This window comes from Leptosomus discolor, chromosome 2, assembly GCF_034619465.1.
Source record: "Leptosomus discolor isolate bLepDis1 chromosome 2, bLepDis1.hap2, whole genome shotgun sequence".
In the NCBI taxonomy this organism is placed as follows: Eukaryota; Metazoa; Chordata; class Aves; order Leptosomiformes; family Leptosomidae; genus Leptosomus; species Leptosomus discolor.
The window spans coordinates 105,216,128-105,231,822 of NC_141392.1; the positions used below are offsets into that span (position 1 = coordinate 105,216,128).

General features: G+C 41.6%; 1 protein-coding gene across 2 annotated transcripts in view; it reads right to left on the bottom strand.

The window, feature by feature from the left end:
* Nucleotides 1-6,024: 6,024 nt before the first annotated feature.
* FBXO25 (F-box protein 25) overlaps nucleotides 6,025-15,695 on the bottom strand; it is a 33,707-nt gene continuing 24,036 nt past the window's right edge. The window contains exons 9-11 of one of the 2 annotated variants that reach the window (XM_086482504.1): nucleotides 14,035-14,178; nucleotides 9,999-10,025; nucleotides 6,025-7,279 (exon numbers count right to left, since the gene is read on the bottom strand). In XM_086482504.1, the coding sequence (XP_086338630.1) occupies nucleotides 7,190-7,279; nucleotides 9,999-10,025; nucleotides 14,035-14,178 (261 nt within the window). In that variant the 3' untranslated portion in view covers nucleotides 6,025-7,189. The remainder of the gene's footprint in view (nucleotides 7,280-9,998; nucleotides 10,026-14,034; nucleotides 14,179-15,695) is intronic. The other variant, XM_009956246.2, reaches the window with a different exon arrangement.

Genomic DNA, 15,695 nt, shown 5'->3' on the forward strand with positions numbered 1-15,695 from the left:
TACCCGTGAAGTGTAACAAATATAAAGCTGAACATGTTTTATTCATATTTGTAGAAGAACATACACATAAACCTGCGGAAAATAAACGTTACCAGCATGTCTGAAAGGCAGTGGGACAGGTCTGTGTGTTGCACAGAGGACAGCCCATGGGAATCGAAAGAAAAGAAACCCAGCTTCAGTGGCACTCTCCTCTGCCACGTTCTGACTCCACAGTCTGTTGTGTCCGTGGGTACAGACGTGATGAGCCTTAAAGGCAACCTTCATCCTACTGAACTTTGTAGGAGTTGGGAATTATGTTCCAGTGTCTTTTAAGGGGTTGGACCTGAGCCTTGCAGCTGAAAGCATAGAAACACTGCAAATGAGCAGCATAATTAGCTAATACTTCAATATTCTGAATCATAATTTAACAGCTGTTTCCAAACATGTGATATTGTTTGCTTTAACTAATGTTGGTATCTTTGTATTGAATTGGCAACCGTAGTTGGATATTAAGGGTCTAGCCTTTCTGTGATGCCCAGCATATGGAAGGAAAAAATTCCTCTTCATCAGGACCACTTATCGAGCAAACAGGAGGTCGGATCGTAGTCCGCTCTCCTAGCGACACGTGCCTGGGTGCATACACGTGGTCGTAGGATGCCATTCAGCAAGGCAGCTGCCACCTGCATTTGGCCGCGATGCTTTGACCTGTTCTTTTTCTTAGGCTGAGTACCTGAACGTTTGTCCCCATGATTAAATATTGACTGAGGGCTAGAGAAAATTAATTATTCTGTGGGAGTGGAGTAGGTTCAGCTGAAAAGACTGAGAAAGAATGGTTCCATGAAAATTGTCCCTAGAAATAATAATTTCTCTTTTGTTTGGATCAGCAACTTGAACTGACTGGCTGAGTGCAGCTGCATCAATGCCTGCCACGGCACAGGGGAGAGGCGGGACACAGTGCAATTTCAAGTGTAGCTTTCGGGACAGGGAGTCCCCAGAATTCATGTTCTAACTGCAAGGATTTGGGATAAAATGGGACCTCTCCTGGACTTTGAAAGAGACAAGCTCTCCTCAGTGTTTCAAAGTAAGAATGCAGGCAGCAACCTCCCAGAAGAAGATTCATATGCTCGACCTTGCTAGAGATAAGACTTGCTTACTCTCTGGTCAAAAGTTAAGCACCTGAGGCCATTTTCAGTGTGCTGCTGGAGCTGGTGTCCTGTTTCTCTCTCGCCATTGCCAAGTGACTTCTTAGGCACTTTCCCCCTGTCTTCTGTAAGAAGCGTGGTTTGTTACATTTGGGTTACAGGGCTTCTAAGCATCAGATGCTGAAGTATCTATGACTGATTTTTTTGTGAAGTTTGAAGGTTTTTTGATGAAATCAGCTTCCGGTACAATTGGCTGATTTCAGGTGATGAGGCTTTTAAAAAATACATATGCTCTGTCTCAGTCTCTTTCTGTATATACGTATATATGACAAGACTTGGAGGTTGAAAGCAATAGCATAAATGCAAAATTAATGATTTTTTCCTTCCATTGCCTCCTTTCTCTGCAAGTGTAGGAATTACTTTCATGCTTATTATTGACTCAGAAATACACTCATATACAAGACTATTTGGCTAATACAATTCTTTCTTTGCCAGTGGTGGAACTGTAAATATGCTAATTTGAATACCCAGGCAAATCCAAAGCATCGTGCTACTATTCTCCATTCCTTTCTGCGAGCTTGTGTTGCTTCTGCCTTCTAGACCACAAAATACCACGAGTCTTTCAGTCCTGGTCCTAGTGGGCATCTCTTTGTTTGAGCTGTTTTTTCTCGCATTTCAGCTTCTTCCTTTTCCAAAAGCAGGTTTATGCATTTTCCCAGGTAAGGGGAGCAGGGGAAAGAAGAAAAGCGGAGTTCTATGTTTTCCAGAGAAGATCCGTCCGAACAGAAAGGCGCACTCAGTGCCCTCTGAACAGGTCCATGTCTACTGCCTTAACAGTCAAGAGAGTCTTCTCCCAGGAACAGGAGGACAAAACTGTTAGGAGAGGATCTGAGTACAGCAGGTCTGGAGTCCCTCAGAGACGGTTTTGGAGGCAGTGACTGGGGTAGTGCAGGTGTTGGGGAGGTGTAATGGGTCTGCGTGGCAAGGTTTTGGTAGCAGGGAGGGTTACAGGGGTGGCTTCTGGATGAAGTTGCTAGAAGTTTCCCCTATGTCGGATATAGCCAATGCCAGCCGGCTTTAAGACGGACCCGCCACTGGCCAAGGCCGAGCCCATCAGTGACAGCGTTTTTCGCCTCTGTGATAATGTGTTTAAGAAAGGGAAAAAGTTGTTGCACAGCAGCAATTGCAGTGGGAGAGAAGTGAGAATATGTGAGAGAAACATTTCTGCAGACACCAAGGTCAGTGAAGAAGGAGGGAGAGGAGATGCTTCAGGCACTGGAGCAGCGATTCCCCTGCGGCCTGTGGTGAAGACCATGGTGAGGCAGGCTGTCCCCCTGCAGCCCATGGGCGGTGGAGCAGATGACTGCCTACACCCCGTGGACGGTCCCCACGCCGGAGTAGGTGGATACCTGAAGGAAGCTGTGACCCCGTGGGAAGCCTGCACCGGAGCAGGCTCCTGGCAGGACCTGTGGCCCGTGGAGAGAGAGAAGCCCACGCTGGAGCAGGTTTGCTGCTGGTGACCCCGTGAGGGGGGCTCATGCTGGAGCAGTCGGTTCCTGAAGGACTGCACCCCATGAAGGAGACCCACGCTGGAGCAGTTCATGAAGGACTGAACCTGTGGGAAGACTCATGCTGGAGAAGTCACGGAGAACTTTCTCCTATGAGGGGGACCCCACCTTGGAACAGGGGAAACGTGTGAGGAGTCCTCCCCCTGAGGAGGAAGAAGCGGCAGAAAACAACAGTGATGAACTGACCCCAACCCCCATTCCCTGTTTCCCCCTTGTGCCGCTTGGGGGGAGGAAGGAGAGAAAATTGGGATCAAAGTTAAGCCTGGGAAGAAGGGAGGGGTGGGGGGAAGGTGTTTTAAGATTTGGTTTTATTTCTCATTACTCCTCTCTGAGTTAATTGGTAATAAATCACATTTTCCTTTAATTGAGTCTGTTTTGCCCATGATGGTAAATGCTGAGTGATCTCCCTGTCCTTATCTCAACCCCACAAGCCTGTTGTTATTTTCTTTTTTTTTCTTTTCTCCTCTCCCCTGTCCAGTTAAGGAGGGGGAGGGATAGAGCGGCTTTGGTGGGCACCTGGCATTTTGGCCAGGGTCAACCCTCCACAGGAGGTGGAAGGAAGGTCCTGTCTTTCAAAACTGTAATTGCAAGCTCCTTGTGGAGGGGAGCAGAGAATGTCTCTATTGCCTTTGGGTCAGTGTTGTTTTTCAGGACTAGAATTCAATAAAATCTGAAGCACCTGAGATTGGGAAGTAGTCATGTGGGGGCCACAGTTAGAACATGGTTTCCTGTCATTGCCACAGCAAAATCTCTATATATAAACAGATCCAGGTCTTGGGACAACAGCCGCTCAGCAAAAGAAACGTGGTGATGTGACACATTTCAAGGCACGATCCCTGCTTTAGGAGAGAGCGTGTGCCTGCCTTTCTGTGTGACAGCCAGCATACAAGAGGCTGGAGTGGAGGTTTTACTTGAAGACATAACCCTTCTCATGGGTTACAACACTCCTGGCTACATGAGTAAGCACTGGTGTGAAGGGCAATGAGATTAATTCAGGTTGTCAAAATATGTTCTTTCCTACAGGTGAGATATTAACAAGATTATATCCTGAAGGTGAAATCCTCTCCCCTTGCCATTTCATGAAGAGATTTTAAAAAACAAACACCACAATACTGACCCTATCACTGCCACAGCTTTTTGCTTAGGTGACACAGTTAAAATCTATCATCTTCTTCTGCATGTGATGATTTCACACCATATAGTCACTTTTCATCAAGCTCTGGTATTTGTAAAGTCTAAGAAATATATTTACTAAATATTTAACTAGCTTGTAGAACTACTCCCAAAGCTCAGTTTTGCCAAGTGTTAAAAGTTTCTAACGCTGCTCCTGAGAGTGTGATTCTGCACTCAAAGACTTCAAGATTATTATTTTATTTTTTTTAAGTTAGAGTAGTCCTGCACTGAAATGCATCCCAGGGCATGTGTGCATATCCTATTTTTTTTTTTTTTTTTAATCTGGAAGAAAGGTTTAAAAAGCCACGGCCCTGGCTCTTGGACCTGGGGATCACGGTGGACACCAAGTTGAACATAAGCCAAGCGCTGTGGCCTTGTCTGAGATTAATGGTATCCTGGGCTGCACCAGGAGAAGTGTTGCCAGCAGGTGGAGGGAGGTGATCCTTCCCCTCTGCTGGTGAAGCCTCACCTGGAGTACTGTGTCCAGTTCTGGGCACCTCAGTGTGAGAGAGACATAGACTGACTTGCTGGAGGGAGGCCAGTGAAGGGCCATGAAGATGAAGGGACTGGAACATTGCTCCTACGAGGAAAGGCTGAGAGAGCTGGGAGTGGCTGATGGGATCTTGTCTATAAATAGCTGAAGGGAAGGTGGATAGAGGATGGAGCCAGGCTCTTGTCACTGGGCACTGCCAAAAGGACCCGAGGCACAAACTGAAATGCAGAAGGTTCCCTCTGAACACCAGGAAACAGTTTGTGTCACTGTGAGGGTGGCAGAGCACTAGGACAGGCTGCCCACAGAGGTTGTGGGGTCTCCTTCTCTGGAGGCATTCAAAACCCGCCTGGACACAGCCTTGGACAGCTAGCTCCAGCTAGCCCTGCCTGAGCAAGGAGGTCCCTTCCACCCTCAGCCCCTCTTGTGACTGTAGAACAAGGCCTCTGGAGTACAGGACTACAAGCTCAAGTCCGGCTTCTCATCACCTTAGCAACTGCCACCTCAGACCAGGGGGAGGGCCTCGTTGCCCTTCATAGCCTACACAGGAAAACACCTCAGCACCTCTCCTGCAGCCTGTGAAAGGCTTTTTGCCACAGAAGAAAAAGCAGACAGCAAGGGGTGGAAGGGAAAGGCAGATTCAGCCTGACTCCTGTCACCTGACATTTTTAAGAAGTGAAAATTAGTTATTACAGGTACCAATTTTTCCAAACCTTTTTTAAAACTTCTTACAAGCCACCTCTCTCCCCCCTCAGTTTAGAGGCTGGGGAGCAGCTACTCAGCTCTCACTACCTTTCTCCGCTTCTCCCATTACTTGCATCTCCAGTAACAGGCAGCTTCCTAGGCAATGGCGTGTCCTCAGGAGCTTGCATTCTGTCTGCAGGAGGGATGGTTCCTTACAGTCCCTGCTCTGAGACCTTCAGCCGGCATGGCGGGTGAACAGCTCAGCACAGCATGAAACCAAACGCTGACTTCAGAACCTTTCTCTAAAGCTCTTGAAGAAAGCAGGTAGCATCCCTAGAGCTGTTTGCACGAAGTTTCATGCAGGGTAGCAAAACTGTAACCATCTTAAAGGAGTGATTAATGGATGCCAGCCATCACCAACCACTGTCGGGGTTACCTGGGTCACATAGGCAGGAAAGCAAGCCCGGAACCCTTACGTTAGTTAAATAAATGGGAGGCAAATCGTTGTTAAAGAGCAGCTGCCGGTTCTTTAACAAATCCAGTGGCTACAGCAGTGCTTGGGCTGGGAAAGGGAGTCTTGCAGCCATGTTCTGAAGGAACAGGAATAAGGAGGGATGTCATTGGCTCCACACCTGATCATTACCATAGCCATAGAAGACACCTTAATGGAAAGGAAGAAACCACCCACAAAACCCTGTACTGAAAAATCCACCTACCAGCAAATTCAATGGCTAAGGGTGGTATATCACTGAAATGCAAGTTAAAGCAAATAAACTATCCCTTGAGGAAGTAAATATTCTCCTCTTTGTGAGCAGCCTATTAACAGTCCAGCCATCCTATTAAAAAAGTGCTAATACAACCACTACTGAAAGGCAATGGCACTTGCACTGCATGTATGCGTCTCATTCCATTAACAATTACTAGAGGTTACAGAAAGATCTTAGAAAATTCAAACTGATTCATCTCTATGCACAAGAGACTTTAGGAATAATAGATAAAAACATGATTTATTACACTGTACAAAATTAGATTCAAAACAAGCAAGTGCAGCATATAGTACCTGATTTATTTTTTCTGTACATTACATAGTATTTGTTAAATTTCATTGACAAACTCAAAACTTCCCTAATTTTTCCTTTACCTGCCTAAGCCAAGCAACTAATTTTGTTCTACAGGACAGAAGAAAACAGCTTCCTGGAGAATTATCTGATTAACTTGGCAGAAGGTGATTCAGCTCAGACTGATTTTCCATGTTTCCCACAGCTTGTAGAGACCTGTCAGGTTAGAACCTCAGTTGGTAGCATAATGTCCTGCCACAGTACTAGTCTAGAAACAAGCAACTCCTTCTCATTAAATTTCAATAATGTCTTCTTCTTAGAAGATGAATTAATGCAATTGCATTTGGAGACATACCAAACAGTATAAATGAAGGCTGTAGCTACTACCATAATAAAATCACTTTCCAGTAGCCTCAGATCTGTCTCTTGAGTTATGCAGGATGTGCTGAGATAGGATGTATGCTTAATAAAGTCCTTAAGAAAAATAAATATTTTTGCATAATGTATGTACAAAGCTTGGTTGATTTCCTTCATTCATAGGTTCAGCGACAGACACAACCACAGCTGTAATTTATTCACTAGCTCACAATGATTAATGCCACCTTGGTAACTGATTTATTCAGAGTCCAAGAGAATATTGGTCTATTCTTTATAATAGTGCAAATTATATGGAGGTGTTTTGAAAACAGTGGCTTAAAGAAAGAGGGATTAACAAAAGAACCCCTCCTTTGGTCCCTGTAAGAGTAGTTGGACTCCTCCATGAAATTTCCAGAACTCCCCCACATAATTTTAACCAACTATTAAGGCGTCAAAAGAATGGATTTAAAGTTAAGATTAAAATGGTCTTTCTTGGACTTGAAAACAAGTCCACTGCAGATTTCCTGACAAAGAAATCTTCTTAATGTGTCTCCTCCTCAGCTCTTTTCTGCACAAAAACAATACACCAAATAAACCTGTCTGAGAATCTCCCCCGTATCTCTTTTTTTAAACTACAACAAAACATTACACTTAAATATATTGCACAAAAAAGCATAACGTATCCTGCCTGACTTCACAAAAATGGCCACAAACACAGGAGAACAGCTACTGAACATCTCAGAATTTGAAGAGATCAATGAAATGCTGAGGAGATACTGGCATGAGACAGGTGTTTGGATCACTGGCTGTGCAGGGGTGTCCTGTATCCTGCAAAACGAAGGAGGGAAAAAAAGTAAGTTCTCTTTCCATGCCCACACTTTCCCTCCACCCCCAATGAAAAATGAAGAGAAAAAAAAAGGCAAAAATTCACATATGGACACATGCAACTACTTCCACTGTAAGCAAATCGATAGGAACTTGCTCTTTTTAAGAATTCACCATGTTTTCCTTTAACAGTTTTAGACTAACTTGTAAGAAAATAGGCCTTTCCAATTTGAGTGAGGTTGTGCAAGGTCACTTCAGACTTCAGAAAAACCCAGCCCCCCTCCCCCTCCCAAAACCAGAACCTGAGTCAGAGCTCTTGAAAAAAAAGTTTCCTTATCCATTAGGTTTTGATAATTTAAAAAAAAAAAAAAGGCAACTGCTTTGCTCAACCTAAATTATCTGTTTGGGGCAAAAATGTGCTCTTTGCTTTAAGTGAAGGGCAGCAGGCACTTCCCCCCCCCCCCCCCCCCCCCCCAAGAAGTGATCGGCATGTTTGAAGTCGCAGTCAAAAGCTTTTCGACTTTGCTTGTTTTTGCCCCCCCCAACATCTTTTCCTTCTCTTTCATTTCTCCCTTTTCCCCACCTGAAAGCCCTGCCTTAAAACAGAAGTCAGCACCCAGGCACGTTAGGAGTGTAGAAGATGGACAGGATGAAAAGCTTTGCCATTACAAACTCACTAAGCCCGCAGTGCTTGCCTTAATATTACAGAAACCGGAACTCAGCACAGTTGTCTGATTACGTAAGATTCAAATTCCTCTTCAAATGAAAAGTTTTGCACCATATTGGAACCCTCTAAAGGAAGGAAATGCCAGAGGTGTAATGAGAAGGTGGTCCCAGACAGTTCAATGGAGAGGTTAAACACCTTTATCCATAACGCTGTAAGGCTCAGAAACTCTCCTCCCAAAGTTTCAAGGGGCTTCTCTCCCTTTTCCACCAGTGTTCCTGAATTCACCATGTGGGGCAAGAAAACTACAGTAAACACATGGTAAGTAGATGAGACCACTGCAGTCTTCATTTCTTTCATTTCCATCGGAAATGAAGTTACATGCCGTTCAGTTAATAGAAAGAACCTGTAAGTGAAATTTTTTTTTCTCACTTGGAGACTTACATATGGCAAGTGCTGTCAAAGATGCCACAGCCCTGTCCAAACTCTTTGCAATGCCAAAGTGCACTAGGTGAACACATTCTAAATCTTACACAGCTTTTCCAATGAAAATTGTTACTCTACAGATATATTCTCTGTATTTTTCTGTTAAGTCTATAGAAGACTACATGAAAATATCATGTGGTATCACCTCCTCGTCCTACCACTTTTTTTAATAATTGCTTTAACATCACCTGAGACCAAGTTGTTTGTTTTTTCCCCTCTTGTGTCATGGATGTAACAAAAAAAGAGAACAAAGAGATTAGACCCCAGGTAGAATCTGGGGGAAGCCTATTCGGGGAAGCTGCAGATGAGAGAACAGAAGACTGAGACCAGTACTGCTAAACCTGACACCTCCATCTTGAGATGGCATCTGGAGGGAAGAGATACACCACAGCAGAAACACTCTCACAGGTAGCTGCTAATGAACAATCACCTTCTCTATGCATTGCCATGCCAAGGTCATGTTATTACTTTCCCAGTTTCCAGGAAAACACACCATCAGAACTAACACTCTGGGAAAGAAGCTAGGGTTTATCCCCTTTTAGTGTGTGTTTATGCTCCTAAGTATTTTAGACAGAATTTGTAACACACTATCTGCTTTGCCCTGCATATCATCATAAAAAACATTTTTGAAAGCTCTGCTCAGTCAGGAATTACAGGTCCAATAAAAATCTCAGTAAGATCAGACACAGCAATTTTACAGTGAAAAAGAATGATGGGGACTGAAAAGAATTTCCTGTAATTATGAGTATTCCTCCTTCCAAGAAAAATTTATTTCCCTTAAAATTACATTTAATAAATAGTGTTAAAATCATATTGATTTTCAAGGTATCTACTTAAAACAGAATTCTTTTAAATTAGCAAGAGAATTCACCAGCAGGAGTATTTACTGGCAAATGTAGTCCTTCTCCTCCTCAAATTTTATCATAACTGGACATTAGGAAGCTCCTATAACAACTTTGGAGCTACGGGCCTTCTCTGTATATTTCCACCATTTCTTCATTCAGAAAGCAACATCATAATTGCCTCCTCCATCCTCCCAAGCCATATGCAGCCTGTTTTGATAATTTCTTTTTAGAGAGACTCCTTCCTAAAAGTATATTTGGAATGCTGTAGTCATACAGAGTTAACTCAATTTTAGTACCTTTACATTCAGGAAAGCTATCTGAGGTTCACGTTACTCTTTTCAGATTTAAGTACCGAATTAAATACATCAGGGAGTGCAGAAACAGTTTATAACATTGAATGCAGAGAAACCTATTTCTTTGCAAAATCTGGGTGATCTCACTAACACCACGCACCTATGTTCATTAGAAGTTGAATTACGGTCCCTAGTTTAAATGGCATTAGCAAGGAATATGGCAATAATAAAAAAAAACAATCTTGATGAAAAACTGAGATGGAAAGTCATCGCTACCTTATCTAATAGAGAAACAAGAAACAAAGTATTCCTGCTGCTAAATTGATGTGGGGAAGCAAAATGAAGAGCACCAAACAATTAGAAATGAACACGTTATTCACTTTGACATTACAGAATAGTCAGCAATGACAACAGATGGGACACACAGGAAATACCTTGAGTAACAAAGCAAGGTGGTAGTCCTTTGAGATCGTGAAGGAAGCAGGAAGGAGAGCCGTAAAGTAAAAGAAGCAGAGTTAAGGTTTATTGACGCTAAGGTTCATATTCCATTTAGAAAAATAGTCTTTTACTCTTGTGGCAAATCACAAGCAGCTGGAGAACCCAAACCAGCCCAAGATGACTAAAACCAAGTGTGAAGCATATCACTTATGCAAAACAATTACACAATTTTACATAAATCCCTGGCTATTGAAAGAATAAAAGGTATTTCAGCTTCTTGGCCATCTCTGGGATAACTGAAATGTGCTACCGAGTGAGCTAAGAAAATAAGAGAATGGCCCGCAATTGCAGCGTTGTCTAGTGGAACAGAAGAAATAACAGTATACACAAAAAGCATTCACAGAGGCATCGGTCCATAATTAGTTTGCCATTACTTTTACACTACTGAAATGATATATTTTTCTCACTTTCATCATGGACAAATCCTTTGCCAAGAAATCCCTTCTGAAAGGTAGTCATTCAGTAAGAAGCATTTCTTATAATCATTCCCTCCTTTAACACGGAAGAGTACAAGATCCTCTACTCTACCACTGTACTTCCTACAATGAATTTACGAGTCTCCTTCTTACCGTATTTAAGATTACTATGGTCACAGGTTTTAATCAAATACAGAAACACAAATGCTGCTTCCTAAAAAGCTCTTAAAGACTTATTAGAAGTAACACTAGATTATTACAGCATACTGAAAGTGAAAAGTCATTTCTCTACTTCAGCTGTTTGCTAATTCAGTTCAGTAGCCATCAGTCCCTTCTTTAAAAGGACACAAAATGCAGGACTGAAAGAATTTCCTGTGCATAACCCTCTCGTGTCACAGCAATTACACTATGTTACCAGTTTCATAAACTGATGAAAATTCTTCTCATCGCTAGCTAGGCCTGTGCTTTGTGGCTATTTCAGAGTCCCACTGCTTGGGTTTTTAGTCTTAACTCTCAGCATAACACAACTGGTTTCTACAACTTACTTGCATCAAGGATGTCCCTTAGCTTAAGTAATTTCCCTAAGTAGTCTCACATTTATGCATCCCTTCCCTGTCTGAGAAGTATTTATGGAGCCACATATTAACTTCAACGGAGCTAAATTAAAAGAAATTAGCCTCTGCTAGTCATCTTCATGCCCTGATCACTTCAGTACTTTTTCCTCCACAACTATTCTAATGTTGTTCCAGTTATTTCCATTTTGTTCTTGAATGCAAGGAAGAAAAAAATAAGAGGTTCAGGAAGTGTTCAGCTCACTGCCTCAAGTTCTTCTGAATGCCCTTGAAAGCAACAGGTAGCCAACTTTTGAAGCATACCATTAAAAAGAAATTAAATTTGTACATATTATAAACTATCTGAAGAATCCAGTGCTCCCATTTGTTTCAAGATTCAAACACTTGCTACATTTCCTGCATAAAGTAACGGTGACTTCTCTTTTAAAGTTTGGTTTTGGTGGTTTTTGCTATACGCCCAATGGAATCCGGCAGACTAAAAGCTTCAGGTGAGAACAAAAATCTGCACATTATAAGCACAATTACAAGTCAACCACTCGTATACATATTTAAATTAATAATCTGTCTCATCAAGTATGATACTGAAGCTTGAATGAATTATCAAAAGCCTGATAAAAGCTCTTTCTAATTAAGAAATATTTTCACCTAGCACAGAATTTTTCCAGGACTAAAAGTACCTCCTGTCCCACTGCCCCGCGCTTTGCTTCCCATCTCTCTTCAGAGGGCTTGGGAAAGATACAAGTATAGATACAAGCGCATATAGATACAAGTGCACTACTTCACTGACATTGCCCAGCACAGAGGGACTGTTTTTCAGAGCAATGATTAACCTCTTGGAGCCCCTGCCAATAAGGGTGCCAGTTGTGTAGAGATCAATATGTTTAACAATCTATTTCAGTCTGATCAAACATCTGTTTTAAGATAGGGACGAGGCTTAGATTCCAAGACCTAGAGAAGTAAAACTGCAATGCATGCTCACAGAACAACTGGGTTGGGGGCCACCTCGGGGGGTCTCCAGGCCACAGCAGAGTGAGCTGTAAGATCAGACCAGGTTGCACTGAGCTTTATCCAGTCACGTCTTGAAAAAATCCAAGGATGGAAACTGCACAGCCTCTATGATCAAACCATTCCCTTGCTTGGCTGTCCTCATGGCAGACTCTTAGGTTCCTCTGAAGCTGTCTTCTGCAGCCTCTCCTCACAGGGAAAGCCCTTAAGCCTTCTTGGTTATTTGGCCCTCACCTGAACTCCATCCAGTTTATCAGTATCTTTTTTTTTGTACTGGGGACCCTCAGCTGGGTGCAGTATCCCAGATGCAGCCTAATGAGTGCCAAGTGAAAAGAGATAATCACTGTCCTCAAGCTGCTGACCCTGCTCTTGTTAAAACAGCTGACTCCAAACACCTGCTACAGAATTCCAGTGCAGAAGCACACAATTAATCTATAACCACACCACCCCTTGAAGACCTGCCCAAATCTCCAGGATGAGGCAGGCAGCACTGGAATGGTGATCTAGTAGGTGCTGCTCATCAATCCAAAGTACCTTTAGAACTTACTGTGCTGTGTTTCACTAAGCTACACAAGCACAAAATGAGTGCCTTTATTCCAGTAATAGATTGGAGTAGTCAAGGTAACAAGACATCTGCCTGCACAGGTTCACAGCCTCTTACAGTCGCACACAATCTCTGAAGTTAGACATTTAATTCCAAACGCATTTTGGTCATTCCTAATATTACAGTGCTATACTTTCAATTATACCAAGATCAGCATGAGAGAAATTTACTGTAGAAAGCACTAACCCTTTGCACAGCAAAGCCAGACAATCCAAACAAAGCCGATGCCAAAAATGCCCACCCGCGTGCACGCTGTGTGCTTACCTTTAAAATGTCTGCTTTCAAAGAGAAAAACTTTACCCTACATATTGGGCAACATGTCGAAGACTTATTCCACTGTAATGAACAGATTTTAGACACTCTTGACAAAAGTTCTTCAGCAAATGCCCAGGCTTTTCACAATTCTGACTACCTGCTTTCCTACTATTAATTTAGCAAAACATAGTAGTACCTGTAAGGGCTCCTGTGATATCAAGAACACTCAACTTGAAAAGAACATACTTCTGTGAAGGCTAGCTTATCCTGTTAGATAGCCTACTTTTTTCTATGGAAAAAAACCTCACACTGACATGCAACTCAAAAATCAGAGAAAGATGACACAACAGCAACTCATTTCTGTGAATCAGAATGAGTGTTTTCCAAGATTTCTCAAACATTTCTTGCTCTTTGCTGTCCACTTAGCACTAGACATATCTGGTCTTTGAGCTGCAAAATTAAAGAAGCCTTACTATTCTAGAAGGCTAGATTGTGGTGCCACACAAAGTAAAAGCAGGACTCTGTTCACGCACAAGCTAAACATGAGAACATCCTATAGAAATTTAAAATCATCCTGTAAGACAGTTCATGGTAAACATCAAAACCAAGGTAAAATGCATTTTGAATGAAGTTGCAAACATTCCTGCAAGCTTTGTATGGGACACAAGCAAGACTATAAAAATACAGAGTTTTACACCAATGTGGCAGGAACACTATAGTAATAAATTCTCATTGGAGACATTGCTTGCCGTGCCATCATTAGAAAAGTGACATCACAAAATGGCTAACTTCATGCAAGTTCCCGACAGCTTGGCATAAGATTAAATAGACACAAGACGATGGAGTGCAACTCTTTCCACATGGTGCTTGCTTTTCCTTGCAATTCTAAGTATTGAGGTTATCAGATACTGAGCAGATTAGAATGCTAGATAAATTCCAAATTTGTCCTTTAATACCGATTTTATATGGAAGTTTTACATATTATTTAGAAGTTAGGTATTAGTTGTCCAGTCACATTTCACATGAGAAAGCTGACAAGATGATCTTACTATTTTTCCTTTCAGATGACCACCAGCAGCTGTTTGAACTTATTTCTGATTATCTGTTTCAAAGCTCTTACCTTCCAAAACAGAATACTACAGTGTCGACAGAAATGCAAGGTGTCCCCATACTGTTCCTTTATTGGGTAGTATTTCTGAAGTGCAAAGTACATCAGCTTCCAGTCAATGTGACCTTTCTCTGATGGAATCAAATGCCTACAAAACTGGACATAAAATTAATATCCTCCTTTAAAATTGTTAAAGAACTAGTCAAATCAGGTAAAGGACTGGGAAAAATAAGGTAGTAAAACGGAAGTTTTTCAGAAAGAACTGAAATTCTTTGAAGTAAATAATCTGACATCATACATCTCTGCAAAGCAATGAGATCTAGCCACAAAAAATGGAAGGTAAAACACTAAAAATGAAAGGGAGCATATTTGCCAAGAAAAAGTAGGCCACACACAGCTGATTAACTCTATTGTCTTGAAATTATTCTAATTATAGTAAAGAAACATAAAACAAAACCAATATTTAGAGCTGTAAATAATTACTTTTGTATTAAAAAAACAACACTTGGGAATGAGATTAAAAAAATGATTATGCATTACAAACTGGTTTTCTGTTAAGACAGTAACTACGGATTTAAATAATGCTTTTTCTTTCATTTCAAAAGTAGATACATGATTATTTTCCACATTTAGTTAGGATCTTTCTAGAAGGAGAGCAATATTCAGTGATTGATGTACTTCTTGAGGACATAATCTGCATATAAAGACTGATGCACAATGGCTGTTTCTCCCTAGCTTAGTACAAATACATCCTTAATAAACCTTGGCTGTGCAAAAGGCTTCTGATCCACTCAGTGTGGATTAATGCCAATACATTAAGGGCTTTCTTCATCCAGATGACAACTCCTAGATGGGGAAAATAGCACTGCCTTTCTGATTTCAGCTACACTTCACTGTTTCGTAATAGCTTCTCTGTGCAGAGTTCTCATTTTCCAAAAGTGCTCTTCAGATATCAAGCATGTTTTTGAAGTTGTTTCAATGATTCAATAAATAATATTGCAGAGGACAGGAAAAACAACTAACATGATCCTGTAGCTTATTAAGGTACACTTTTAGCCAGAAAAAGCAGTCTGATATTGGAAAATAAATAAAATCATTAGAATTCTATCATTAACAACCTAACAAGAAATTGAACATGAACATTTAGGAATGCATTGGAAACACTGCATACAAGTGTCCTTTATAGGGCACAGGGCTACCTAATTCTACTGAAATGCTCTTCTTCCCAGCATTACCTTAGTACAACAGCTTCCTCTCCGACCAGTTTTGTCATTGTTCAATAGCACTTACCTCATCTAGCCTCAAAATCCACTCAACTGCTACATTAAGCTTAAACTTCTTTTCCTCATAACTTCACCTTGCGTTCTTCTGAGCTGCTTCTGAAGGAGTTTTTCACTTTATATTTGTCTATATTCTCCATGCAGTTCATTCTAAAGCCTTTCACCTCACCAAAATTCTCATTTGGGTCAACTGCACGTGAGTTAATTGATCTTCACTTCTACCTTTCCTGTTATAATACTACTTAATCTGGCAGTCACCAACCGAGTAGTGTCACTTCAACCTGTCAGATTTAAGAATGTGTATTTTCACTTCCTCCAGTCCGGAACATACTAGGGTTTTAAAGTTCTACCTCCAGCTCTAATGAAATAACTTCTATTTTCCTAGCTTTATTT